This window comes from Clytia hemisphaerica, unplaced genomic scaffold, assembly GCF_902728285.1.
Source record: "Clytia hemisphaerica strain Z4C2 unplaced genomic scaffold, Clytia hemisphaerica genome assembly, whole genome shotgun sequence".
Taxonomy (NCBI): domain Eukaryota; kingdom Metazoa; phylum Cnidaria; class Hydrozoa; order Leptothecata; family Clytiidae; genus Clytia; species Clytia hemisphaerica.
The window spans coordinates 1,665,363-1,692,446 of record NW_027103562.1 but is presented as its reverse complement, the minus strand read 5'-3'; the positions used below and the strand labels follow the sequence as shown (position 1 = coordinate 1,692,446).

The following is a 27,084-nucleotide window of genomic DNA, read 5'->3' as shown; positions in this document are numbered from 1 at the left end:
TCCAAAAAAGGCACCCTACGAGTGACTGATTTTTCTATTTTGGTGTTTTTGCGACCCTACCTGGGAAACGTGGAGGTTAAAAAGGTACCCTGACCAATGGCGCAACTCCGTAACCCATTTTGCCTTAGTAGCCCCCCCCCCCGGGATTTTCGCATGGCATATTTCAAATCTGCCGATTATTTTTACTTCCAATCTGGCGTTCATGTAAAAAAACCACGCGGGTCACGCTTTAATTTTTGGATGGGGAATCCGTGGACGAGATCTAACTGTGGGAACTCTAAAGTGTCTAATTAACGGGATATTTTTTAAATCAATAAGCGAAGGGGGTTTTTATTAGGCGCATCTGAGAGTTAATAATTTTTAAACTTTTAAAGACAGAGAGACGCTTCAATCTCAGTTGATCGATGAGAATCATTGAACAATCCAAACCATTTGTTTGAAAAACAAAATTGTTTTGAAAAGTTAAACAAAAAAGAAAAACCAAAAAAAAACAAGAAATGCATTTATACAAACAAACAAACAAACGGCGCTCAATCGCAGCAGGAACTTAATCATTTTTTCACATTTTATGCATTAAATTGATACAAAGATCATTTTATTATCTGCCAAATTCACTCATGCGTAAAACAAAGTCTTTATTGTTTACAAATTGTACATTAATACTTTTTTTCACTTTGCGATTTCTGTTTTTCATTCTTCTCTTCTTTGAAAATCGGGATCAAATCTCTCAATCAAGGTAAGCCTTCTTTTGAATTTTACTACCTACACGTTTGTTTATAAAGAACATCCAAAATTTTTGAAGCCTTGGTCTTTAAGGCTAAAAATTTTCTTAACATGTTCTTATTTTTGCCCTTTTATTGAGTATTTTTGTCTATTTTTCTAAGTGATCGGGTGTGTGAGTCCACAAAATATAAGAATAACCTTAACTTGTTCTTAAGGTTCCGGCCCTCGTAGCCTTATGTTCTTATATGGCTTGTTTTTTTGTTATTTTTCTAAGAAATTGGGTGTGTGAGTCCACAAAATATAAGAATAACCTTAACTTGTTCTTAAGGTTCCGGCCATCGGAGCCTTATGTTCTTTTATGGCTTGTTCTTATAAAAAAATGTTGAGCGATCAAATAAACATCCTTATGTTAGTTATCATAAACCCAACGTAAAAACTCGAACCCAGTCTTATAGTTCGCTTTTTTATGATTCTTGATAGTGCTCACGATATTGTATACACCTTTTCGACCGTAGCCACCAATTGCTGCGCGGACATTTTTTTGTCCGCTTTATCCCACTAAAACCGTCCCAGTCCTTTTTTCACACCGATAGACAATAGAAAAATGCGTCAAAAATGGATTGGACGGTTTTAGTGGGATAAAGCGGACAAAAGAATTCTTATTTTCTTACATAGTTTATAAAAAAACGTGTAGGTGGAATTTTCACCAGATTGCCTCTACCGATCGTTGTGGATGTGTCGCTGAGATAAAAAAAGGCCAAACGTCGGCTCTCTATCTGAAAAGGTTTAGCAAAAGTTTTTTTATTGAAAAAAGGCACTCTACGAAAAGCAGATTTTATTAAATTTTTTTAATTCCTTTTACATTCTACCCGGGACTGGTGCAGGAACAACTAACTTGTCTAGGAGTGCATTCCCGTTACACGGGCGGTCATGTTGCTTTAAATGTTTATATCAAATTTAATAGGTGCACTGCTTTTAAAAACCCCATTTATCTATTAATTTTCATCTAGATGAGGGTGTCAATCCTTTTCTGCTCACTCTTGATTGGCTGTTACCTAGCAACCATCAGTGCATCTTCAGATGACGATTGTCCATCTAACGAACGCCTTGTTGAATGTTGCAATAATGCACCACGGGGTAAGTATCTTATTTTGAAAATATGACGCTGTTCATTGTTTACACCATTACAACGTATAACTTTCAGTACTGCTCATGCAAATTTCCGTTATTTATGAACGGTTCTTTCGTTTGCCGGTCATTTTGATGAAGGACCTCATTCAACTTAGCAGCACGCCGAAAAAGAATAGATTTTGAAAAAAGATTGCTATAGCAGATAAATTAGTATTTGAAGATGAAGCGCCGCAGTAGCTTTCTCAGAAGTGTCGGAAAATTTTGGATTATGGATCTTTTGCTTATAACAATTAGCAGGGGGACGTCTATTCGGGAGACAAGAGTAGGCGACTATCTTAAAAATTTATTGTTGTCTTTAATTACCCAGCTGGCACACAACGTCGTTTTAACGTTCATTTAATGTGCACAACGTCCATATAACGTTAATTGAACGTTAAAACAACACTGGCACACCCAGCATGGAAATTAACGAAACATCCCTTGTTGTTTTTTAAGGTCCGGCTACCGATGCCACTGTCACGAATCTTCTTTCCTACATTCGAAGCATGAATAAGAAAGAAAGCGAAACCAAAGAAGGGGAGGAAGGTCTGTTTTCATTTTACACCAACGTTGTTTCAACGTTCATCTAACGTTTACAACGTCCATATAACATTAGATGAACGTTGAAACAACGGTGTGTCTGGGATTTTATACCCACAACAATATTGGTCAAAACATATTGAGAATCTTGGTTAATTCTTCATTTTTAGCATTTTAAAGTTTGGGTGAGAAAGTGGCTTTTGGGCTGTTTGTTATATAATTGAATATTTAAATTCGGCTGGGTTTATAGACTTCCAGGCTATATTCTGAGCCCTATTAGACCGTTGTTGAACTTTTGGATTAGTCTCAAGTTAAAATCCAAGTTAAAACTCGACCCTACCAACCTAAGTTAGAGCGCTTCCAAATCGATTTGTGGCTATAAGATTTCTTGGGAATTTCCCTTTTTTCTTTAAATATTATGGCCGGTATTGCGCATGATCCTCTTTGCAAGGAAATTCTGTGCCAGGGGCGGTGTTTCACATTGAACGCCCGTTTTGTTATCTTGTAATATTCTCTCAATCTAAATCAACTAGATAAATATTTAGTATGAATTTCGTAAAAAGATTAATTTTATACGATGAAAATTTTCCCTAAGGTGCTAAGTTTGTCCTTATCTTAAATTTTCGTTTTCTATTTTGCAAGATAAATTCTTTACAGTAGGTATGCATACACAAGAAAAATTCAGTAAATCACCCGAGAAAACTGGGGAAAATGCATTTCACACCTTGGAACGTGCAGGAAATTCACCCGCATGTTAAAATCATTCACGTTCCAAATTAAGAAATGAACTTTTCCCACCTGGGTGATTTACTTAATATTTTATGTGAAGCTTTTCAGCTTTTGTGCAGAAACCGTTTTATATCGGCTTGTACCATTTGGAATGGTTTCCACATTGAAATCAAAATTATTTTGAAATTTCTTGTTCTAGAAAAACGCTGGGGCTTTGGTCCTCTAAAGGGTGCTCCACGCGTACGGCGACGACGAAATTTCCGAATCATTCGCCTCCGAATGTACCGAAACCGAATATCAGCTAGATTTCATTTAAGAATCCTTCAACGCCAAAGACGTCGTCGATTATTGCTTGTCAACTTCCGTGTAAAGTTACGCCATTGCCGTAGAAGATATAATATTCGCAGAAGGAATTGGCAAAATCGTGTTTTCTGGTCAATGATGAGAGGTCGAGCCAATTTTGCTGTTAGTATTTTTCTTCGTTTTTCTTTTTGTTTCATCCATCAACTTTGTGTCTTAAGCCCGGTCTTAAGCGAGAAATTCATTGTGTTGCACTATCTCCTCTAGCCCTTCGGGCTTTAAATTCAATGATTGCATCCCATCTGTTGATATTTGAATTAACAGGGTGGGAGTATTTTATATATACCACATATACCATGCTCAAGATGTAAAAATCATTCGGTGTCAAATATTTTTTTATTTTGAAGCTAAATAAAGGTTAAGAATTTACAGAAAATTTCATGCCAAAAGCTCTATTATTTCAGAAGCTATTAAGGGCTCTGACCATGGTAAATTTTGATATTTGTCATGTATAAAATATGAATTTCCGCCCGGTGTAGTTAACAAAACTTTGACATGTTTCTGTTTGCCCAACTATCCTTGAATCTGAAAATTTAAGAATCACAAAGAAAAAATTTGATGAAGAAGACCCAAGGGGGGGGGTACTACGGTTGGTGAATGAGGGGTATGTGCGGACGGGACCTCCGAAAACCAACCCTTAGAGAGACTGATTTTAGCTGAAAAGGTGACCCTTAGAGAGACTTTTTGAATTTTTTTTTCGATTTTTGAAAAAGCTTTTGAAAAAATCATACCCTTAGAGAGACTTTATTGCAATTTTTTCTCTGGAAATCAGAAAATTTTATAAAAATCCTGATTTTTCCGACCCTTAGAGAGACTTTGAAAGGTGAAAAAACCGACCCTTATCGTCCGCACATACCCACCATCCATTTTTGCCTAAGTACCCCCCCCCTTGGGAAGAAGAAAATGAATACTTTCGCAACGAAGAGTATTTCAACTTTGAAGAGCTTATTTTGGTCGAAGAAAAAATATTTTGGTAGTGGTAGGTGGTGTATCTTTTGCCGAACTAAAAACATATTTTCGGAAAATCTTTCTAGAAGCTTACTTGTCTCAAAATCTTTAAAAAAGTGCTTTTTGACCAATTTTTTATCCTAATTGTCCATAGAAAAACAGCTATTACTTTTGATGCATCAATTTAGAAAAATTTTCCGAAAGATTTAATACAGTTCAACTCTTTGTGAACAGTTTGAAAAAAATTCGAAATAAAAAGGTTAATTGCCCATTAAAACATACCAAAATCAATTTTTTGACCTCCGAACAGAAACAGCCCCCTCCTTGTAGTACGAATATTTAAATTGGGAGCATTTCATACAAAATATGCATCTCCTGCTAATTTCACCGTGTCACACATAAATTCGGGAAGATTACACAAATGAAAATCAATTCTAAAAATTCCAAACCAAAATCTTTTGACTTTGAAAAACAAGGAGGTGGAAAAATATGGAATTTCAACAAAGGATTATGGAAGGTATTTTTTTGGCTGAATTTCTTTTTTTATCTGGTTATCCCTATAAAGCTTTTCTGGTTGCTCCCAGCTGGTACACAACGTTGTTTCAACGTTTATTTAACGTTCACAACGTCCATATAACGTTAGATGAACGCTGAAAAAACGTTGTGTGCCATCTGGGTTGCGCAGCATAAGAATGTCCCTTTAAAGCTTTTCACACCTTTTTTGTACAAATAAATCTTTATTACAGAGAAGTAGACGTCATGTCAATTGGATGAGACGGCGGTTCGAGGTTTGCAGGAGACGTGCCACATTTACTTATCGAAGACTCGTGAGGTATAAATATTAGATAGTAAATATATCTACTTATTCATGGGGAGCTATCTAGACTAACACGCCGAGGGGGTACTTAGGTAAATGGAGGGTACGGTATGTGCCGCCCTTAAGGGTACCTTTTTCGGACTTTCAAAGTCCCGCTAAGGGTCGGAAAAATCAGAAAATCAAATTTCAGTTCCACTAAGTGTCGGAAAAATAGGAAAATTTCAACTTTTTACCCCCTGTAAGATTTGGTCAAATTTATCCCACTAGGGGTCGTAAAATTCCCAAAATTTTCCTTTGTTTTCTCCTTTTTAGTCCCGGTAAGGGTCCAAAGTTCGAAAGTCGGGTAGCACCCCCTCCATCAGCTCGCAACCCTAGTACCCCCCACCGGGACTAACACCAACATTAGGGTTAGGTTAGGTTAGGGGAAAATGGGACAGGAGAACCGTCCTGTACTTCAATTCATCTGATATATACAGAACGGGTTCGAGCTGTGAGGCAGATTGCTGCCTCAAAAAGTTTTCAGTGGGAAAGTCGAACTTAGCGCTGTCCTCACTTATTTAAACTAAAACCAAATGTCGGAACTTGCGTTTTCTCTAAGAAAGTGTGACCAGTGAAAGAATAACAAAATTTGATTGGTTGTCTATCAGTATATAAAAGAAGAAATCATAGCGTGGATCTCCAGGCTAGGGATAAATTTGCCAGAATCAAAATTACAGAAAGCTTTGGTGATCGAGAATCGACGAAAAATGAACCTAATAAAATTATCTAAATGTTGTAACGTTATTTCAGATAATAATTAATAGTCTCATTTTCTTAAGGCAAAGTATGAGACTAATTCAAATCATTTTCTAAGAGGGTTCCCCAAAAAATGTATTTGCAAATAATTTCAAGAACGGTCCTTTCTTCTTTAGATTAGCTCACCGCCGAAGATACAGACGAAGACGTGGCTGTTGTTGCAGGTAAAATATGTTCATTATTACGCCCCATATAAGTTTTTTGACTGTAGAAAAAATGGATACTAATGGAAACAAGAGCGGTTTCTACAAAAAGTCCTTTTGGAAATCGAACCATAACTTTTCGCCAATTTCCAGCAGCTCTTCAAATCAAAAACCTGCTAAAACAGGACCTGTCAGGTGTTTTGAAACTCGTATAAGCAGCTGGCATTTTAGATATTCCCGTGCAATATGCCTCCTGTGAGCATCACAGTTTAGATTTCTCTGAAATATGACCTGTGGTGACGGACTATTATTAAAATGTTATCACGCATAATTCGATCACACATTGCTGATCAAAATATCTATTTGTTCTGGTTGAATACGTGCTAAACAAAACCGCTATTTCTCGTCACAGTGAATATGTATAAAATGTCAAACTCAGGGCAAGCATAAGTTTTTTTCAATCCCTGAGAATTACTATTGAAGGAAGATTAGATAATATTCCTGTTTCTTTTTTTCTGTATTAAGAGCTGGAAATCGAAGATCAGAGAATACAAATACTAAGAATGATGACGAAGATGAAAAGAAGGTACAATACTTTCTATTTGGTAAACTTTAAATTTTTTGGGATAATTTTCTGCCTTCGCCACCACCTGCAGAATCGTGGAATTTGGGCAGATAGTCTTGAACGAGTGCTTGAACTTGAACTTAAAAGCACAGAATCTAAAGACACAGAGCCTGAACCTTTCATGTCAAAAAAGTCCCAAAAACACTGAAAACACCTTTCATGCTTTTTGGGATGTTTTTGGCAAAAATCATTTCCCAGAAACACCTTACCTCTCGAGGTGGTGCATTTCCTGTGTTCCTGGGATTTCCATAAAGCAACTCTCAATTTCTCCATAAAATCTAAGCTAAAATGCATTACCTGAAACACCAGCAAGTTTCTGAACCATTCAATGTTTTCTATGGTGTTCAAGGTGTTTTTCAAGACGATTTGAAGCTCTTGCAGTGTCCTGTCGTAACCAATCAGATAAAAATCGGGTTGAAAATCGGGTTAAAAATTGGGAAAAAATCTGGAAAATTAGCCAGTCGGGACTTTTTTTTAACAGTCGGCTTCAACAGGACATTCGGTGTTTATAAAAACTTTGAAAACTAAACCATTCGTGACCAAAAGTGTTTTCTGCAAACCAGGTAAGCAATGTGTTTTTAAAGACATGAAAGGTTCAGGCTCACATTAAAACATCTTCCCTCGTCCATAATTCAGGAGATATGCAAGATATACAGGATAATAAAAGGGATATGTTTTTTTTGCTTTCATATTCTGATTTTTGTTATACTTTTCCTTGAATCAAAAGAGTAGAATATTATAAATTGAACGAAAAAACTCAGCGTTTGATCTTTTATCTTCAACGAAATCTAAAAAAATTTAAAAAACTAAGAACGTCTAAAAAATGACATTTTAGAACGAAGGAGAAGAGAAGAAAGATGATGAAGATGATGATGAAGATGTTCAACCTGAAGACGAAAACGAGGCTGAAGAGGAATCAAAGGAGGCTGAAGAAGAAAAAGGTGAAGAACAAGAAAAACCAAAAGATTGCAAGTAAGTTTGTTGTATTAGGAAATATTTATACACCCTGTGTCACAGACCCACTGGGACGCTATAGGCTAACTGGAAAATTCGTCCAAAATTTGGTCCCCGGTGGGAAAAATACCCTTCAATTTCAGCCTCACTGAAAAATTGACTTTGATTTCATTTCCATCCAAAATTCAGAGTAAAAAGTTGCACCCTAAAACCACCCCCGCAGGATTTTTAGACTTAGAAACAATATAATTTTTATCCCATTAGGATTTCATTAGAATATTTTATCCCCGCTGAAAAAGTTTCACCGGGGCTGTGAGACAGGAGATTTATTGAAAAGACGAAAATTCTGAAAATAGGAAAGTAGGGGTAATCTGACATGTCATAAATTAGAGAAATTCCAGGTTCATGAAAAATATGTTTGAATATAATTTGACTTAATTCATTTATGTACGTTCAAATAGTCTCTTCATATAAATTTTAATTTTAAACAATATTTCGACCTCCTTTATTGGAGGTCTTCATCGGGTTTACAAACGTTGAAAGTTGAAATCATTGTTTTGACGTCAGATGACATCAATGCAATGACTTCAACCTGATAGGCGAGAGCATTGGTTTCCAGAACCTAGACATCACGTACTGACCATATTCTAGATTTAGACCATGTTCACTATGTGGCACCGTCTCACAGATTTGGATCTCCAATGCTTCTCACACCTTCCTATCAACTTTATTTTCCTCTCTTTTAATGAGCGATACATCATCCCATTTCAGTCCCTCTTTACATATCTATAATTCGCAATACCAGATAAATTCCACTTTTCGTCCTCAACGTTTTTCTTATGTTGATTCACTCGTGTGGATACTTTGACATATGTAATATACTAAAATAACTATTTTACCCAGGACTACCTCTGGAAACTGTTGCAGTGCTCTTGAAGCACTTGGAGATGATACCAAAGCCGATGACAATCTTGCCAATGACGTTAAAGCACTGTTCGAAAATTTGGTCAGTAAAATCTCGGAAGCTGATGAGGACACTGATGTGGTGACTTTGGAGAACGTCTTTGAAGATTATATTGAACTTAGCCAATGTTCTTCTAAGAAAGGTATCCTTTTGATATAAAATTGGTTCGAATAATCGAGTTATTCTCAAAGTGTGCTGTACTAATTTCTGTCTTTCATACCAGCAATGCCATTTTAATTTAACAAAGTTTGGAAATTAAGTTGGTTTAATTTTGAGTTTGAAGTTCTATTTGCTTATGCGTTTTGATAACATAGTCAAATCCTTTTCAGAGAATGGTCAATGAAATAAGTGGATTTTCGGTGCCGAGTATCATCTCTAATCTTTTGGAGTTCCTTTTGTTTTTTAAGGTGTTAGTGTGGACACGAAGAACGACTTGGCAGAAATGTTGAACATGGAATCTCCAAAATTAACCTTGGAATTGTTTGGCAATCCACAAAGCTATGATGAAGAGATGGAATTCATTTTGGAGAATGTTGATGATTCAGTTTTCGGAAAAGAGGCTTACTTCTGTCAAGAAGATAAATGCGAAAAATATGGCAAGGGAGAGGTATGTACTGTGTATCTGAATAAATAAATATCTTAAATTTGCAAAATCTAATCAATCATCTTCTTTTTCAAAAACCCACAAAGAATGGGTATCATTTTGTAATCATTTTAAACTCCAATTGTTCCAAATAACATGATAATTTTTGAGGATTCTCCTTTTGCATGAGATCTGTTCCAGTTTCCGGACATACTTTGTATTCAAAATATTTGTTATCATTTATTGCTCCAAGTGGGATGAGTTAGCTTTTTGGTTTACTTTAAATTTTATGCATTATGCTCTATTCCTTTCACCCCTTTCTCACAGACCCACTGGACACCCTTCCCACTGAAAAAATTGGCCAAAATATCGGTCTTGATAGAAAATTATCCTCCAATTTCGGTCCCCACTGAAAATAATTAAAAACACCAATCCTTACTGCAAAATATTTAATATTCTTCCCATCCACACTGAATTTTCACACTTTAAAACAAAACAATTGAAATCTCCAGCCATAAAAAATATGTGAATATCAATCCCCATCGAGTTTCAGTCCGTTAATTTAATCCCCACTGGTAAAACAAATCCTACTGGATCTGTGAGGAAGGGGTTGTTCCATTCTTTACCCCTCTAGTTCTTGAAAATAGTACTTCAGTATATGATCCACTGATCTATTTTGATATTTTTTGGCTCCCTGTTACCAATGGTCGTATCAATAGTATCCAATCTAGCACACAACGTTGTTACAACGTTCATTTAACGTTATATGGACGTTGTGAACATTAGATTAACGTTAAAACGACGTTGCGTGCCAGCTGGGAAAAATGACTATACAAATTAACAAACTGGAACTAAGTCACTTAGTATGCTTCTTTATGGTTCCGTAGCGCTTATTAATCTATCCCCAGCTGCCACACAACGTTGTTTCAACGTTGAAACAACGTTGGTTAGGAGTGGCTCTGGGTATGAGATTGAAAAAATAACAGATGAATAATAATGATTTCAATTTCAGGCTGATAGTAAACTCAAAGGAGAAGTTGAGCTTTTCGTTCCACCCAATGTTAAAGTCAAGGGAAGTAAACGAACTTATTTGCCAACTGCTGCTTACACTTTGGACAAACAAGATGGTGATAAATTTACCGTAGAAGAGGGAGAAAAAGATACACCAAAAGTTATCGTTGATCTTGAGAAAGGTATTTGTTTTCATTGTTCGGTCCATAACAGAAGATCCCGAGTGGATTTCTTTTGACGAGCCTAGTTTTTGACCTAGTGTCGACCTTCACATAAATAGTAAGAATAAAAGATACACTACTTTGTTTTTATGGTTTTTCTTTTGTAAAGAAGGTTGTAAGACGTATTGGTAATATACGTAGTCCATGATAAATAATCTTTAGTTTTCAATAAACCCAGTCGTAGCTTTGTTAAGTAGCTTTAAGAAACAACAGTCTACAAATTTATGATCAACTATGTATTTTTTACTGCAGAGAGCTATTCTTTGGCAAAGGATGAGAAAGTCTCTGACCTCCAAACACCATCACAAGTTTGTGTTTCGAAGAAAGTCAAAGCTGAACTCAAATCAAAAGGAGGTGAATGGACATTGGATGGAGAAATCTGTGCAACTAGCGTCGATGAAGTCACTGATATTAAGGTTTGTTTATTATATTTGAAAAATTTAACACGAATCTTGTAAAACTAATCAATCCCAGAATCGTCAATCGGGAGCAGATGAGATGGAGTTTTTATAAGATATTTTAATAATGGGTCATTTGAAGTAATAAAAATGACGCGTTTTTTAGAAAAGGTAACAAAATTGTTTTATTACTGATTAAACCAAATCAAATAAGAGCTTGTAAAAATCCATCTTGTCCCATTGTAAGTAGGGAAAGAGTTGTAAAACTATTAGGTCAATTGTTCGAGTGTATAGCAAATTTATCCTTAACACAAATCTAATATTGATGGAAAAATAACTTGTTAATTCCGTTCAAAAACCTTTTTAAGTATTTTATTACGAAAAAGTTTCAATCTTAGAATTTGAGAATAAGAATATTTTTTGCACGCAAGCTACAGTCTAGTTTAATTCCTTGACGTTCTCAAAAAGCTGAAAAATTTTTTTAATACTTAAAATTTGAATTAAATTATCTCGGCTTTGGTGATAGATAAACCCTTAATGTTTGGTACTGCTGGAAAACCCTTTCAAAGTTCTATCTTTCCAGGTTGCCAGATTTTTTAATTAGATCCTCAATAAAAACTACCGGCAGCCAAAAATATCGCTCCTGGGAGAACAAAATTTTACTGTTGGGACGTCAAGGAGTTAACCATTGTTGGTTTTCATGTGTATCGACTTTTGACGATTTTTCTTGGCTAAATGTTTCTTTAAGATAGACAATTTCGGCAAAATATATTAGCAACCAAATAGCAATTTAAAAGCTGCAAAATTCTGAAATTTTCATTTTATTATAGGTTAACACATCTGATGAAGACGATGAAGATATGTATGTCTTTGATATCAGCAAAGAAGGCACCGCTCTTCCATTACAAATGAAAGAATTCAACAATCAAAAGAATACAGAGCTCTTGGAAAAATACAAAAAGTTTTTGGGTGACTCCAACAAGGAAGAATTGGCGATCCAATATGCTAAATTCCCTAAGGATGAAGCTATCTGTTTCGGTAATGGTTCTGTTAAACAGAAAACCAACGAGGTGCCAACAGACCCTCCTCTTGATGTTGTGAAATGCAAGGAGTCTGGAAACGACAAGAGTGAGGAAGAGAAGAAGAAAGACGAGGCAAAGAAAGGTGAGAAGAAACACCGAATAAATCGTAATCATAACCGTTACTGGAGAAAACAACAAGTCATGAATGAATAGAAAAAAATACAAGAGCATCTACTGAATGTAGAAATTTATATTTTTCATCAAGAATTGTGTAACATGCATATCTAGCTTTACTTAGTTTTTATTATTTGCAACATATAATTTATATTATGAAGGTTTATTTTCATCAACAAATGCTCACATAGATAATAAAATTACATTCAATTTCGTTTAAATCCCGGGGTACGGGGATGTGCCATTTGTCAGGGTACCCTTTTCACCTTTATGAGTTTTTCACCTCAACTTTTTGGAGAAATTTGGGAAAATATAGGACGGAAAAATGTGGGAAATTTTGGAATTTCAGTTTCATCTAGGGTCACTTTATACACAAATTTTGGCAAAAAAAAACAAAAAACAAAAGATGCTCTTTTCCTGTTTTTTTCATTCCTCTTAACCTTGTTGTAATGATTGACTTAATAATACAATCATGGTCGAAATCTATTGAGAATTAAGCTTATTTCCTCGTTTTTCGAAATTTCGAATTTGTCAAAATTTTAGGTCTGTAGCACCACTACAGTCGGAATTAGGTGAATTCCGATTTGCGGGATCTAAGAGGGGATTTCTAGGGATTTTGAGGGATCTGAGAAAACGAAAGTGCTCTGTTTCAAGAAACGTTATTGTAGTTTTCGGAAATTTTAGATTTTAGTATATTTCGTACATCGATTGCACTATATACACAAATTTCCATCTTCATCCAACTATTAAAACTTGAGTTATTAAAAAAAAAGAGTCAAAGTTTCCCCGATTTTTTCCAACACCAGATCAGCGTGGTGCAAATTTTTGCGTGGGCCATCTCTCCAATTTAATCGGATATTTCAATTTGGCTCGGGTTTATAGACCTCCAGGCTATATTATGAGCCTTATTGGACCATTTTTAAACATTAAGTCTCATGTTAAAACTCAGAGTTAAAACTCTACCCTTCCAACCTACTTTAGAGCGCTTACAAATCGATTGTGGTTTCAAAACTTTCCGGTGGATCTCCCTTTTTTCTCAAATATTTACGACCATGATTATATTTGAAAATGAAAAATGCCGATTTCTGCTCTGCGGGGGGTCCGAAATTACGAGAAAAGCCCAAAAATTTGAAGAAAAAAAAACCTTTTTCCGACCATTTTGAATCATTTTCACTAAGTCAAAATCAGTATTTCGTAAAATATTTCACTTTTTGAAAAATATCACTTTTACGGAAATCCAAAAATGCCAATATTTCAGAAAATCTTGAACTTTTTCTGAGTTTCTGGCTGTAAATTCGAAGAAAGGGATATTTTAACCCGAAAATGTGCTTTTCCATTGAAATGGGACCACCAGCAGAGCAGAATTTAGCATTTTTCATTTTCAAAGACAATCATAGTCGAAATCTATTGAGAATTAAGCTTATTTCCTCGTTTTACGAAATTTGGAGTTCTGGCGAGAAAGTCGATTTTGGGCCATCTCTCCAATTTAATCGGATATTTCAATTTGGCTCGGGTTTATAGACCTCCAGGCTATATTATGAGCCTTATTGGAGCATTTTTTAACATTTGGATTCTCAGATGCTAAGGTCTTAAGTCTTAATTCTTATGTTAAAACTCAGAGTTAAAACTCTACCCTTCCAACCTACTTTAGAGCACTTACAAACCGATTGTGGTTTCAAAACTTTCCGGTCGATTTCCCTTTTTTCTCAAATATTACGGCCATGATTGTAGATACATGAAAATTAAAAAGGTTACATCATTTTTCACCGTTTCTAAGAATGACTTTTATCAATCATTTCACTTCTTTGCTCTTTTTGGGAGAAGGTTGCTGCTATTTACAGTGTGTCCAGGAAAAAACAGAACAGTTTTTAACCGAGGCACATTTACATTTCTATACCCTTTTTTTATAAGAACCAGTAAAATTTTTCTGAGGCACGGCTGTTCTTTTTGGCGCTTTGAGCCTCAAACTCAGGGTCAGTATTGTTCTTAAATTGTTCTATTTTTTGGTGATTTTGAGCCTATTTGTTCTAATAAAATTTCATAGAACAATGTTGCTCAAAATTGCCAAAAAAAGAACAAATTAAGAACAGTGCTGAGCCTGAAATTACTCAATTTCAAGCAATTTAGGGATCAAAGTAGTAAAAATTGGCTATAACGCCCAAAAACACTCAATAACACTCTATAAATAAGAACAGGATGAGAACAATTCGAGGCTCAAAGTGCCAAAAAATAAGAACAGCCGAGCCTCAGAAAGATTTAACTGGTTCTTATGAAAAAAGTGTATGAATGCGATATTAAAAGGCAGAGGGATGGTCAGAAGTCGGCTAATAAAAGAAATATATCAAATAATCTAAATTTGGTGAATGGTGCTATATAAGAACAATGAGACCACGAAATATTTTTACCGGTAAAATCTCTTCCTTTCAAGCAACTCATTTAAGATGAGTTGCAGTATTGAAATAAAAATCTTTAAAAATTACAGCAGAGTCTACATAGCAAATTTGTTCGATTTGAGGAGATTTCGAGTTATGGAGTACAATTCTGTTCGAGTTAAGGAGACATAAGAGTTTTAAAGGTTCGATCTAAAGAGACTCTACTGTATTTCATATGTTTTATAAAGAAACTAAGGTAAATATTACCATTTAAATTGTCTGTTCATATTGACAGTCAGCACAAAAAAGTTTCTTCCAGTTGGAACGTTTCAAAGGAGACCTAGAGTTTAAACTGCAGCTAATATTTCCCTCTTTTTCACTACCTGTTATGAGCCCAGCTGGCACCATTCGACGTTTATCTAACGTTCACAACGTCCATATAACGTTAGATTAACGTTGAAACAACGTTGTGTGCCAGCTGGGAGTGTAAAGGTGAGTATTAGGTTTAAAAAAGTATTTCACTAAGCTTTCCATTTGACATCTTAGAAACTTAAAACTTAAAATTATCTTTCTAGCGAGTTATAACTTTTAATCTTTCTCCCGTAAGAAATATAAAATCGTACAAACAAAGTAGGTATTAGCCAAAGGCCAGAGTTGATTTCCCTATAAATGATTTGAGGTAACTTATTTCCACGCGGGCTGCGTGATTTCATAGAAATTCTAGATTAAATGTAACTTTTAACCGCCAGAAATTGAAACGCGATGAAGATGTCTAAAGGGGCATTTTTAAGACTTAACTTTTCTTTGCTTGAGAAAGATTCCTCTCTAGTACGGACTGCCAACTAAGTACGAACTTTTTTACAAAATGGTTTTTTAAGAGCAATATGTTAAATAATAAAATCTTAAAACTGATAAAATCCTTAAAAATGCTACTGAATAAACGTATTAACAATTTTTGGTGAAAAATATAAATTCCTACATTCAGTAGATGTTCTTGTATTTTCTTTTATTCATTCATGACTTGTTGTTTTCTCCAATAACGGTTTTGATTACGATTGATTCGGTGTTTCTTCTCGCCTTTCTTTACTTCATCTTTCTTCTTCTCTTCCTCACTCTTGTCGTTTCCAGACTCCTTGCATTTCACAACATCAAGAGGAGGGTCTGTTGGCACCTTGTTGGTTTCCTGTTTAACAGAACCATTACCGAAACAGATAGCTTCATGCTTAGGGAATTTAGCATATTGGATCGCCAATTCTTCCTTGTTGGAGTCACCCAAAAACTTTTTGTATTTTTCCAAGAGCTCTGTATTCTTTTGATTGTTGAATTCTTTCATTTGTAATGGAAGAGCGGTGCCTTCTTTGCTGATATCAAAGACATACATATTTTCATCGTCTTCATCAGATGTGTCAACCTTAGAAAGAGGAAAATTTCAAAGCTAAGAAGAATGTGATTTCTGTATGGTTTTATAATCAATTTATCAAGATGACTTTCAAATTCTATTCCAGCTTTTACATGTTGGTTACTACGTTACTACCTTTCGACTGTAACACTCTCAAGCTCTGATACTCAGGGTATCTTTCCCTACTTACGATCGAAGATTCTGGGATTGATAAGTTTTGCAAGATTCGTGTTATCGAAACAAGTAAATTGTAAAATTCTAAACAAACCTTAACATCAGTGACTTCATCAACGCTAGTTGCACAGTTTTCTCCATGTAATGTCCATTCACCTCCTTTTGATTTGAGTTCAGCTTTGACTTTCTTCGAAACACAAATTTGTGATGGTTTTTTGAGGTCAGAGACTTTCTCGTCCTTTGCCAAAGAATAGCTCTCTGTAGTAAAAAATACATAGTTGATCATAAATTTTTGAGTTGTTGAGGACTGGCATTATTTATCATGAGTATCACAAAATTCCATACCAATACGACTTCCATCCATACGACAAAAACAAAGTAGCATCCTTTATTCTTACTACCTTATCGGTCCTTTTTACACCGGCCCTTATTGGCGTTATTTTTGGGCTAGTGGCGTAATAAGGGCCGGCGTAAAAAGGGCCAAAATTTTGCAATTTTGCAATTTTTTAAAGTGGCGTTAATTTTTGACCATAAACTTATTTGAAGACGAAAATTGTTTTATATTAAAAGGGCCGATAAGGTAATTATGTATGAAGGTCGACATTTTCAAAAAATTTAGGCTTGTCGAAAGAAATCCATTCAGGACCCTCTGTTATGGACGGAACAATAAAAACAAATGTAAATACCTTTCTCAAGATCAACGATAACTTTTGGTGTATCTTTTTCTCCCTCTTCTACAGTGAAATTATCACCTTCTTGTTTATCCAAAGTGTAAGCAGCAGTTGGCAAATAAGTTCGTTTAATTCCCTTGACTTTAACATTGGGTGGAACGAAAAGTTCAACTTCTCCTTTGAAATTAATATCAGCCTGGAATTGAAATCATTATTTTTCATCTTTTATTTTTTCAATCTCATACCCAGAGCCACTCTAACTGCTTCTTCTTCTTGATTACACAGCTGGTACACAACGTTGTTTCAACATTAATCTAACGTTAAAAGGACTTTGTGAACGTTATATAAACGTTGAAATAGTTATGTGCCAGCTGGATGGTACATATTCGTGATTGCTAACCATGATCATAAATAAGCATACTAAGTGACTTAGTTCGACTTTGTTCATTTGTATTGTCAATTTTCCCAGCTAGCACACAAAGTTGTTTTAACGTTAATCTAATGTTCACAACGTCCATATAACGTTAAATGAACGTTGTAACAACGCTGTGTGCTAGATTGGTTACTATTGATACAACCATTGATAACAGTGAGCCAAAAAATATCAAAATAGATCAATGGATGATATACTGAAGTACTATTTTCAAGAACTAGAGGTGTAAAGAATGGAATAACCCCTTCCTCACAGACCCGGTAGGATTTGTTTTGCTAGTGGAGATTAAATTAACGGAATGAAACTCGATGGGGATTGATATTTTCATATTTCTTATGAATGGGGATTTCAATTATTTTGTTTTAAAGTCAGAATATTCAGTGGCGATGGGAAAAATAGTGAATATTTAGCAGTGAAGATTGGTTTATTTGATTGTTTTCAGTGGGAACAAAAATTAGAGGATAATTTTCCAGTGGGAACGATATTTTGACCATTTTTTTCCAGTGGGAAGGGTTTCCAGTGGGTCTGTGAGAAAGGGGTGTAAAGAGTAGAGCACAATGCATAAAATTTAAAGTAAACCAAAAAGCTAACTCCACACACTTGGAGCAAGAAATGAGATGATTGATTAGATTTTGAAAATCTAAGATTTTTATTTATTTCAATATAAAGTACATACCTTTCCCTTGCCATATTTTTCGCATTTATCTTCTTGACAGAATTAAGCCGCTTTTCCGAAAACTGAATCATCGATTTTCTCCAAAATGAATTCCATCTCTTCATAATAGCTTCGTGGATTGCCAAACAATTCCATGGTTAGTTTTGGAGATTGCATGTTCAACATTTCTGCCAAGTCATTCTTCGTGTCCACACTAACACCTTAAAAAACAGAAAGGACTCAAAAAAATTAGAGATGATACTCGGCACCGAAAATCCGCTTATTTCATTGATCATTCTCTGAAATTAAAATGACATTGCATTGCTAGAAATTAGTACAGCACACTTTGAACATAAATCGATTGTTTGATTATATATCAAAAGGATACCTTTCTTAGCCGAACATTTGCTAAGTTCAACATAATCTTCAAATACGGTCTCCAAGGTCACCACATCAGTGTCGTCATTTGCTTCAGAGATTTTACTGACCAAATTTTCGAACAGTGCTTTGACGTCATTTGCAAGGTTGTCATCGGCTTTAGTATCATCTCCAAGTGCTTCAAGAGCACTGCAACAGTTTCCAGAGGTAGTCCTGGGTAAAATAGTTATTTTAAATGGATAGATATATATGAGCCCTCCAAATACATTCGGAATGGATCCTACCGACGGAGGAGTAGGAATCACGGCGCTGACAGACACTGCAACTCAACAATCGCGAGCTGCCTAGCCATGGCGTATACCATGACACTCGAACGACACTGGAAAAGCGATGCTCACACGAGGCCGAACCTTTTGAATGCCACGGCACGTCATAATGTCTGTCTCATAGACACACTCTTGTATCAGCGTAATGGTACCCAATTCCCCTCACTTGGCGGCATGGGTTGACCCGAGTGAAGGAATATTCACTTGCCAAGGGAAACGTAGAGAAACGGTGGGTATCGAAATCGGGCCACCTAGGCGGGAGTCAAGGATGGTGTCCACTATAACGGGGGGCCCTATAACACTACGCCTAGTTGTTTTAGCTATTTTAGTCTATATATTAATAGCGGTGCTTTGTGTGTCTGTGTGTCACCACTTTCATTTTCGCTTTGTTTGTGCTTTAAAATTATGACTTTTAGTTTCTTGCTCCACAAGTTTGTTCTATTGGATTCGCGCCATTTTCAAAAGATCGGATAGAGCTAGGTTTAGACTTTATTCAGCCTTTGTTTTGAAATTTAAGGCCCATCTACATTTTAGTAATTTTAACTTCTGCCCAGAGTTGCCTTTTTCTCTCTTCTTTTGTTTTAAATGTTTCGATTGTATTTCGGTATTTAACGATCGTATTTATTAATGGCATTCGAATTCTTTTCAAAACAAAACAATTTCATTTCATAGAAATAAAAGAATATTTCAAAAATAAATCAAAACATAAAAATCAAAAAGTTTGTGGACAAAAACAGCATTCAAAGGCCGATATAAAGCATAAGAAAAAATTTGTTCATTTCTTTATTCTTATAAAAATATTCAAGTCGTCGTTATGTTAAAAAGTGTGTACGTCATTTTTTATGTTTAAATTCGAAAAGTTATGCCAGGGGTTTAAAAAGCAACTTAGAATTGTCTTATTTTTTTTTTGATCTGATAAAAAACAAAGAGTTGCACTATTCTTTGTGACCTCCCCACTTTTTCCTGAAAAATTGTCATTTAAGGGCTCTGACCATAGTGAATTTTTCATAATTGCCGTGTTTAAAATGTGTTTTCTGACTGATGTCACCAACAAAACTATGGCATGTTATACATTTTCTGTTAGACAAACTATTGCTGAATTAGAAAATTCAAAAATCGCATTGAAAAAATTTGATGAAGAAGAAAATGAAGACTTTTGCGAGGAAGAGTATTTCAACTTTGAAGAGCTTAGTTTCGGCGAAGAAAGAACATTTTGAAAAAATTTTCGCAGTAGATGGTGTATCTTTTACCGAACAATAAACAATTTTGCGGAAAGTTTTTGTAAATGCTTCTTTGTCTCGAAATCTTTAAAATAGTGGTTTTTCATCAATTTTTCATCTGGATTTTGCTTAAAAAAAACAGTCATTTGAAAAAAGTTTGAAAAAAGTTCGAAACAAAAAGGTTAATTACCCATTAAAACTTAGCACTTTTTATAAAAGAAGGTGATGCGACATATTATTAACGTCTTTTTAAAGTTCATAACGTCATTTTTGCAATTAAGTTCTTAATTTTTCTTAAGGGGTTTGATTAAAAAGCAATTTATAAAGGCAATTCTTTGTTAAAAGTGCTAAAGAATCTAAAACATTACTTTTATGTTCAGATACTAAAATCAACTTTCTGACTATGGTCAGAGCCCTTAAACTGGACGGCATATTTAACGCGAGCGAAGCGAGAAAAATAACTACCTTCAGAGTCGTTTCAAACGACACTGGTACAGTAAACAATGCTCTTTCTGATAACTTTTGACTTAAACAAAAAAATATGTCACGGGGGGGGGGCAGTACACGATCCAAATATGGTTAAAAGATAAGACACCCGGGGAAGGTTAGAGTTAAACGTTTTTTTTTTGATCGCTTTTTTAAGCCAGGCTTAACATCAATAGGACTTTTAGTGCGTTCAGCTACAGCTTAACCGGCGTGCGACGCCGGGTACCGGCTAGTATAATAATAACTCAAATTATATTAAAACATATTTCTCATGAACAAGTACCTGGAATTTGGAACTTCTCCTAGCCACCCAGTGAGCAATCTTTAATTTATGACATGACAGATTACCCCTATTTTCACATCTTCAGAGTTTTGATCTTTTCAATAGATATTTCTTAATACTACAAACTTACTTGCAATCTTTTGGTTTTTCTTGTTCTTCGTTTTTTTCTTCTTCAGCCTCGTTGAACTCGGGTAGAACTTCTTCATCATCTTCATCGTATTTCATCTCGTCTCCTTCGTTCTAAAATGTCATTTCTTTGTCTTTTTCATTTTTTTAATGAAGATTTGGTTGAAAATAAAAGATCAGTTCAGTTTTTTTATATTCTCCTCTTCTGATTCATGGAAAATATAACAAAAGTTAGAATATGAAAGAAAAAACATATTCCTTTTGATATCCTGTATATCCTGCATAATTTATACAAAAGATCTGAAGTTCCATAATTCAGCAAACGACAAAGAATGTTTTAAAGATAATAGTTCGAAAATATCCACCCAAATTCCACGATTCTGCAGGTGGTGGTAGTGGTGGCAGAAAATTATTTCGAAAAAATTTAAAGTTTAAAAAAGAGAAAGTATTGTACCTTCTTTTCATCTTCGTCATCACTCTTATTATTTGTATTCTCTGATCTTCGATTGCCAGCTCTTAATACAGAAAAAAAGAAACAGGAATATTATCTAATCCTCTCTGAATTGTTAAGTCTCAGGGATTGAAAAAAAACTTATGCTTGTCGTGAGTGTGACATTATACATATTCACTGTGACGAGAAATAGCGATTTTATTCAGCACGTATTCAACCAGAACAAATGGATTTTTTGATCAACAATGTGTGATTGAATTATGCGTGATACTTTTTGCCCCCGCAGGAGCGCAGCGACGAGGAGGCACTTATAGTTTCACGCATAGATATTGGACTGGAATCTCGAATTTTTGCGTTTTTTGTTTTGTTTTGTTTTGTTTTGTTTTGTCGCGCAAGCCTATAGGTCATTTCAGGGACGGCTGCTAGTCTTTTCATTTTACTTTCGAATGACGATTGGTCAACAGGCTCTGGAAGAAGCAATTCAAAGCTTGTATCAGATTAAACAAGTTTGCTTCAAATTACAATTCTCCCTTCTTCTGCTCGATCATGAATAATAATGAACAACAAGAATATAGATTATATTGGCAACGAAAGAAATTCAAATACTCTACTCTATTCCGTGGTTATGGATATCGACTGTATATCCTTGCTTTTATTAATTTCTATTAATCAAGATTGAAAGAAACTTCAGAAGTCCATGAATTCAATATTACCTCGCCTAAACATGACCAAGAATTGTTACAACTGCAAGATTGGCATAAATGAAATGAGATCCCTTATCGAAATGTACGCTATATCCAATACTCGTTACTGATAATTCCACACGATTTACACAACGCTGAGGTGGTGGGTATCCTTTGTAAACAGTGGCTAAGTAAACCTATCAATTTCGAAAAAATTTCAAGTTTAAAAAAGAGAAAGCTTGTACCTTCTTTCATCTTCGTCATCACTCTTATTCTTTTGTCTTCTTGATCTCGATTTCCATTCTTATACAGAAAAAAGAGATATTTTTTCTTCTTATTGTTAAGTTCCGATTAAAAAAACTTATGCTTGTGTGAGTGTGACATTTATTTTCACTGTACGAGGAATTAGCGATTTTATTCTTCACTTATTCTGCCAGAACAAATGGATTTTTTGATCACAACAATGTGTGATTGATTAGCGTGATACTTTTGCCCCGCAGTAGCCTCAGCGACGAGGAGGGAACTTATAGTTTCACGCATAAATTGACTGGAATCTGAATTTTTGCGTTTTTGTTTTGTTTTGTTTGTTTTGTTTTGCGCGCAAGCCTACCCGTGTTAGGCTCTTGGTAAATGTTGGTTTTTTTTCAGGGCGGCAGTAGTTGCTAGCCCTTACCTTAATCTTTTTTTGGCAGGCGGCCGCGGGGCCCATTTACCTTTTTTTTTCGACAGTAGATATATTCCGCTTGTGTTTTTGTTGGGTTTGCAGGGTGGAGTGCTTTCTGAATTTTTTAAAATTCACGCAACAACCTCAACCTGTAGTCAAAAACTTGATGCATTTCTTTTGGTGTTTTTGGTATTTTGATATTACTTTGTGAATTTGCCTGCCCATTACAATCTGTTCTGTTAGACTTCAGGGATTGATTTCATTTTTCTCCAAACAGTTTGTCCCCAATTAATGAACACTTGTTAAATGATAATAGTAGTGAACTGATTGCTATGGACAAGTTATTTATTGTGGTGTTGAATTGCAACGAAATTCCACTGAACTTTTTGGTTGTTTTGTTGTTGGGTTTGTTCTGTGTTCTGGTATACTTTTTCTCGGGTAAGTATAAATATTTTTCTTTCTGTTACTTTTATTTGGTTTTATTTTTTTTATGTTTTCCCACAGGTTTCTGTGTTCTTGTGATACTTTGGCACTATTTGGGTTATTATCTGATGAAAGATTTTGGTGTGTTTTGAGGGTTATACATCACCATATCATCTATTCATGTTTCTTATTTTTCCCTTTACGCTTTATTGAATGAGATTCGTTTACTTGACAAACGCCATTACCTGTTTGCTCTTTACCACGTTACGTCATGATTTTCCATCCTTTTACACGAATTGCTGTTACAACTGCAAGATATGCCTTTTTTTATTTTCAAAATTTTGTCCGTGAGATCCCTTATCATGCCATTGGTTCTCGGTCCTTTTACGCTTTTCGTTAATTACTGTTCTGCTCATCATTTGGCTCGTTCTTGATACTATTCCCGTTACGTCCTATCTCTTCCTCTTCACCCGCGTTATAGCTTTGATTACGTAAACCATTTGTGTATAAAATTTGGATCACGCATATCCTTTTCAGTGGAAAAAACTCCTAAGTTGTGATTACCATCATTTTTGGTTCTGCTCGTTATGTTTCTGTGCTCCATAGCATTTCCTTGCTGTTTGGTTCTACTATGTTTCATTATACTATTTCAAATTGGTTGAAATCCCTATCGTTGATGTCTTTGTTGGTTTAGTATACACAAAAACACAAAAACAAAAACAAATCGGTAACTGTCTGATGATTTTACCTGGACCAATTTCTATCATGTTTTAAATTCGTATTTTTCTTTGTCCCCGTAATTCATATTTTAGCCCCCCCTGTTTCCTTATGTGCTATTCATTGATTCTCAAAGCCCTGCGGCGCCCTTCTAACTATTCCAAATCACTTCCACCTTTTGCTCCTCCCGCCTTCCCAAGCCTTCTTAGCATTATTGTTTTTACAGCATCCGTATTAATTAGCCGTTGGCCCGTCTGTCTCGTTTCCTCCTCGTCTGTGTAGTCTGTCACCACAGGTTATATTTCAGAGAAAGCTAAACTGTGATGCTCACAGGAGGCATATTGCAATGCAATATCTAAAATGCCAGCTGTTTATATGAGTTTCAAAACACCTGACAGGTTTTCTGTTTTAGCAGGTTTTTTATTTAAGAGCTGCTGAAAAATGGCAAAAAGTTAGGTTTGATTTTCAAAAGGAGTTTTTGTAGAGCCGCTCTTGTTGGCCCAGCGCACAGCGGTATGGGCCTTTAAAACGCAACTGGTCGAAAAGATTTGACTTTATCGGGGCTTATGCGCACAATTATCAATTGACGCGTCCAGGCTAAAATTGAATTATCTGACTTTCTATTGTGCGCATGTATAAGAAAAAACCAAATATAATTAATACCTCCAACTTATATGGTCAAATCTTTCTTTCTTTCAAAGGTACTTATCTCAAAATGATAAAGTAATTAAATTTTTATTGCTCGCGTGACTCGAGTCAACACATCAGAAAAATTTACTCCTGTAAATTTGTATTGCTACTCTGCAACGAAAATATGTTGACACTGCCAACACTGCTGGTCTTTACCTCGCTGAGGCTTTCTTGTTTCCATTAGTATCCATTTTTTCAACAGTCAACAAACTTAAATGGGGCGTAATAATGAACATATTTTACCTGCAACAACAGCCACGTGGCTGTCCACGTTGTCGTCTGTATTTTCGGGGCCAGGCTAATCTAAAGAAGAAAGGACCATTCTTGAAATTATTTGCAAATACATTTCTTGGGGATTCTTAGAAAATCATTCGAAAGAAAAAGAAAAAAAACAAGTTTTATTTTTATTTTCAGCAAAAGCTTTTTGGTAAAACCATCTTCAGTGCTAAAGGTAAATCATTCGAATTAGTCTTATACTTTTTTTTAAAGAAAATGAGCCTGTTAAATATTATCTGAAACAACGTTACAACATCTACATAATTTTATTAGGTTCATTTTTCATCGATTCTCGATCACGAATTCTGTAATTTTGATTCTGGCAAATTTGTCTCCAGCCTGGAGATCCATTCTATGTTTTCTTCTTTTATAAGTATACTGATGGCAAAATAAATAGCATGGTTTTGATTGAGTGTTTGAATTTGTAAGATCCTGAAACGACGGTTGAAAACACAGCCAATCAAATCTTCTTTTACTGGTTACACTTTTTTAGAGAAAGCACAAGTTCTGAAATTCATATAAATTTGAATTTTCCACTGTAAATTCTTTGAGCCAGCACAGCTCGAACCCGTCCTGTATATATCAGATTATAAAAAGTACAGGACGGGTCTCCCGTCTCCCTAACCCTATGGTGGTGTAAGTGTAGATAGCTCCCCTTTGAATAAGTAGATTTATTTACTATCTAATATTTTATACCTCACGAGTCTTCGACGATATTTAAGTTTGGCATCACTTTTGCACTCATGACGCTCATCACGTATCTTCGCTCCCCTTCTCCATCTCTTTTTCTGTAATAAAGATTTGTACAAAAAATTGAAAAAAGTACAAAAAAAAGGAGTGAAAAGGTGTGAAAAGCTTTAAATAGACTGGAGTCGTTTTAAATGCATGTAATACTAATAATAAACACAAATAATGATACGGGATTTAGTTTGTATAAACGACTGGAAGAATCCGGTGTTCCAGCCTTATAGATGCCGGGCCTAGCTACGCAGAAACTTGCGTAGCGAGAAAACAATTTATTAAGCAACAACAAACTCTCACAATAAAATCAACTCAAATGAAACATTTTTATCACACAAATCCACCCACATTTTATTTTCAAAAAATTTTTTTGAGCGGAAAAAATTTTAATTGCGATATTGACACTTTTTTTTGTTTGGAGTTAGTGCACAAAGGTTTCTAGACTAAAATTTACTTTTTTGCTTTATTTCTAATATGTCTGAATTAGTCGTCTAGCTTGCTAGACTAAGCTTCAAAGGGACATTCTTATGCTGCGCAACAACTGGGCCCCCTACAAATGATGGAATATTTTTATGAGTGAGTCATTACGCGGAAGTTGAAAAGTACTAACAGCTGATTTCAATTTTTTCAATTTAAGTCTTTGATCATTATAATTTTTCTTGCAATCACTTAACTCGTTGCGTCTTTGGAGTTGAAAGATTTTCAAATAATGTAATTTAACTGAATTTCCGTTCCATTTAATCATATTAACGAGTTGGAAATTTTTTTGCCTCCTCCATGGTCCTCCTCGTTTTTCTAGAACAAGAAATTTCCAAAAGAATTTTGATTTCAATGTGGAAAGCATTCCAAATGTTACAAGCCGGGATAATAAAGCGGTTTCTATATAAGTAAAAGCTGAAAAGCTTCACATGAAATATTAAGTAAATCACCCAGGTGGGAAAAGTTCATTTTTTTATTTGGAACGTGAAGGGTTCTAACATCCGTGTGAATTTCCTGCATGTTTTAAAAGGTGGGAAATGCATTTTTTCCCCAGTTTTCTCGGGTGATTTACTCAATTTTTCTTGTGCTTGCAAACCAATCGTGACAGAAATCAAAACATAAAACACAATTTTTTGAACACAATATTAGTGGTTGGTAAAAGACACCTTCTTGACTGTAGTGTCGCGCAGGTATTTTTTGTCCGTTTTATCACCCTAAAACCATCCCAGTCTATTTTTCGATCCTAAAGACAATAGAAAAAAGTGCATAAAAAGGATTGGATCGAGTTTAGGGTGGTAAAACGGACAAAAAAACCGCACAGCAATTGGCGGCTACGGTCGAAAAGGAAAATCTCCATCGTATATACTGAATTTTTTTGTGCTTGCATACCTATGTAAAAAATTTATGCAAAATAGAAAACGAAATTTAAGACAAGAACAAACTTAGCACCTTAGGAAAATGTCCATCGAGGGGCAAATCACTGAAATAAATCTCGTACACAATTTTATAAATAAAAAATAAATCAAAAGTAAATCATAAATCAAAAATAAATCAAAAATAAATCAGAAATAAATCAATAAATCAAAAATAAATCAGAAATAAATCAATGAATAAAAAATAAATCATAAATAAATCAAAAAAAAAATCAAAAATCTTTCGAAAAAAATTTTATTTTTCAACTTTTTTAATTTTTTTTTGACAATGATGTTTTCGATAAAATTTCTCCTATTCATATGTCGAGATGGGAATAAAAACCATAC

The 27,084-nt window shown here is 35.0% G+C and overlaps 3 protein-coding genes across 4 annotated transcripts; 1 reads left to right on the top strand and 2 right to left on the bottom strand.

Annotated features, from left to right (window-relative positions):
- Nucleotides 1-623: 623 nt before the first annotated feature.
- On the top strand, nucleotides 624-12,380 carry LOC136800695 (uncharacterized). Of its 2 annotated transcripts, XM_067057351.1 has the most exons (13): nucleotides 624-736; nucleotides 1,734-1,860; nucleotides 2,350-2,439; nucleotides 3,362-3,627; nucleotides 5,217-5,302; nucleotides 6,199-6,246; nucleotides 6,751-6,811; nucleotides 7,686-7,822; nucleotides 8,708-8,910; nucleotides 9,176-9,375; nucleotides 10,364-10,544; nucleotides 10,836-10,999; nucleotides 11,812-12,380. In XM_067057351.1, exons 2-13 carry the CDS (start codon nucleotides 1,734-1,736, stop codon nucleotides 12,214-12,216), a joined length of 1,968 nt encoding a protein of 655 aa, XP_066913452.1. In that variant the 5' UTR covers nucleotides 624-736; the 3' UTR covers nucleotides 12,217-12,380. The 2 variants fall into 2 exon arrangements, with proteins under 2 accessions (XP_066913452.1, XP_066913453.1); XM_067057352.1 differs by lacking the exon at nucleotides 2,350-2,439 and having other exon boundaries at nucleotides 664-736.
- Nucleotides 12,381-15,555: 3,175 nt separating this feature from the next.
- LOC136800798 (uncharacterized) lies at nucleotides 15,556-17,196 on the bottom strand. Its single transcript, XM_067057455.1, has 4 exons — nucleotides 17,176-17,196; nucleotides 16,809-16,989; nucleotides 16,217-16,380; nucleotides 15,556-15,960 (listed from the first exon to the last, which is right to left on the bottom strand). The coding sequence occupies exons 1-4, from the start codon at nucleotides 17,194-17,196 to the stop codon at nucleotides 15,556-15,558; spliced, it is 771 nt and encodes a 256-aa protein (XP_066913556.1).
- LOC136800694 (uncharacterized) lies at nucleotides 15,857-24,632 on the bottom strand. Its single transcript, XM_067057350.1, has 8 exons — nucleotides 24,572-24,632; nucleotides 21,155-21,215; nucleotides 20,705-20,814; nucleotides 18,270-18,472; nucleotides 17,903-18,102; nucleotides 16,809-16,989; nucleotides 16,217-16,380; nucleotides 15,857-15,960 (listed from the first exon to the last, which is right to left on the bottom strand). The coding sequence occupies exons 3-5, from the start codon at nucleotides 20,797-20,799 to the stop codon at nucleotides 17,945-17,947; spliced, it is 456 nt and encodes a 151-aa protein (XP_066913451.1). The 5' UTR covers nucleotides 20,800-20,814; nucleotides 21,155-21,215; nucleotides 24,572-24,632; the 3' UTR covers nucleotides 15,857-15,960; nucleotides 16,217-16,380; nucleotides 16,809-16,989; nucleotides 17,903-17,944.
- Nucleotides 24,633-27,084: the final 2,452 nt, after the last annotated feature.

Coding starts and splice junctions, on each gene's coding strand:
- LOC136800798 (XM_067057455.1), bottom strand. CDS start 17,196: ATGGTTAGCAATCACGAATAT. Junction 16,381..16,808: donor TATCGTTGATCTTGAGAAAG/GTATTTACATTT, acceptor TTTTTACTACAG/AGAGCTATTCTTTGGCAAAG. Junction 15,961..16,216: donor ATGAAGTCACTGATGTTAAG/GTTTGTTTAGAA, acceptor CCTCTTTCTAAG/GTTGACACATCTGATGAAGA.
- LOC136800694 (XM_067057350.1), bottom strand. CDS start 20,799: ATGAAATACGATGAAGATGATGAAGAAGTTCTACCCGAGTTCAACGAG. Junction 18,473..20,704: donor GAAAAACCAAAAGATTGCAA/GTAAGTTTGTAG, acceptor TATTTTACCCAG/GACTACCTCTGGAAACTGTT. Junction 18,103..18,269: donor CAAATGTTCGGCTAAGAAAG/GTATCCTTTTGA, acceptor CTGTTTTTTAAG/GTGTTAGTGTGGACACGAAG.
- LOC136800695 (XM_067057351.1), top strand. CDS start 1,734: ATGAGGGTGTCAATCCTTTTCTGCTCACTCTTGATTGGCTGTTACCTA. Junction 2,440..3,361: donor AACCAAAGAAGGGGAGGAAG/GTCTGTTTTCAT, acceptor TTCTTGTTCTAG/AAAAACGCTGGGGCTTTGGT. Junction 9,376..10,363: donor AAAAATATGGCAAGGGAGAG/GTATGTACTGTG, acceptor TTTCAATTTCAG/GCTGATAGTAAACTCAAAGG.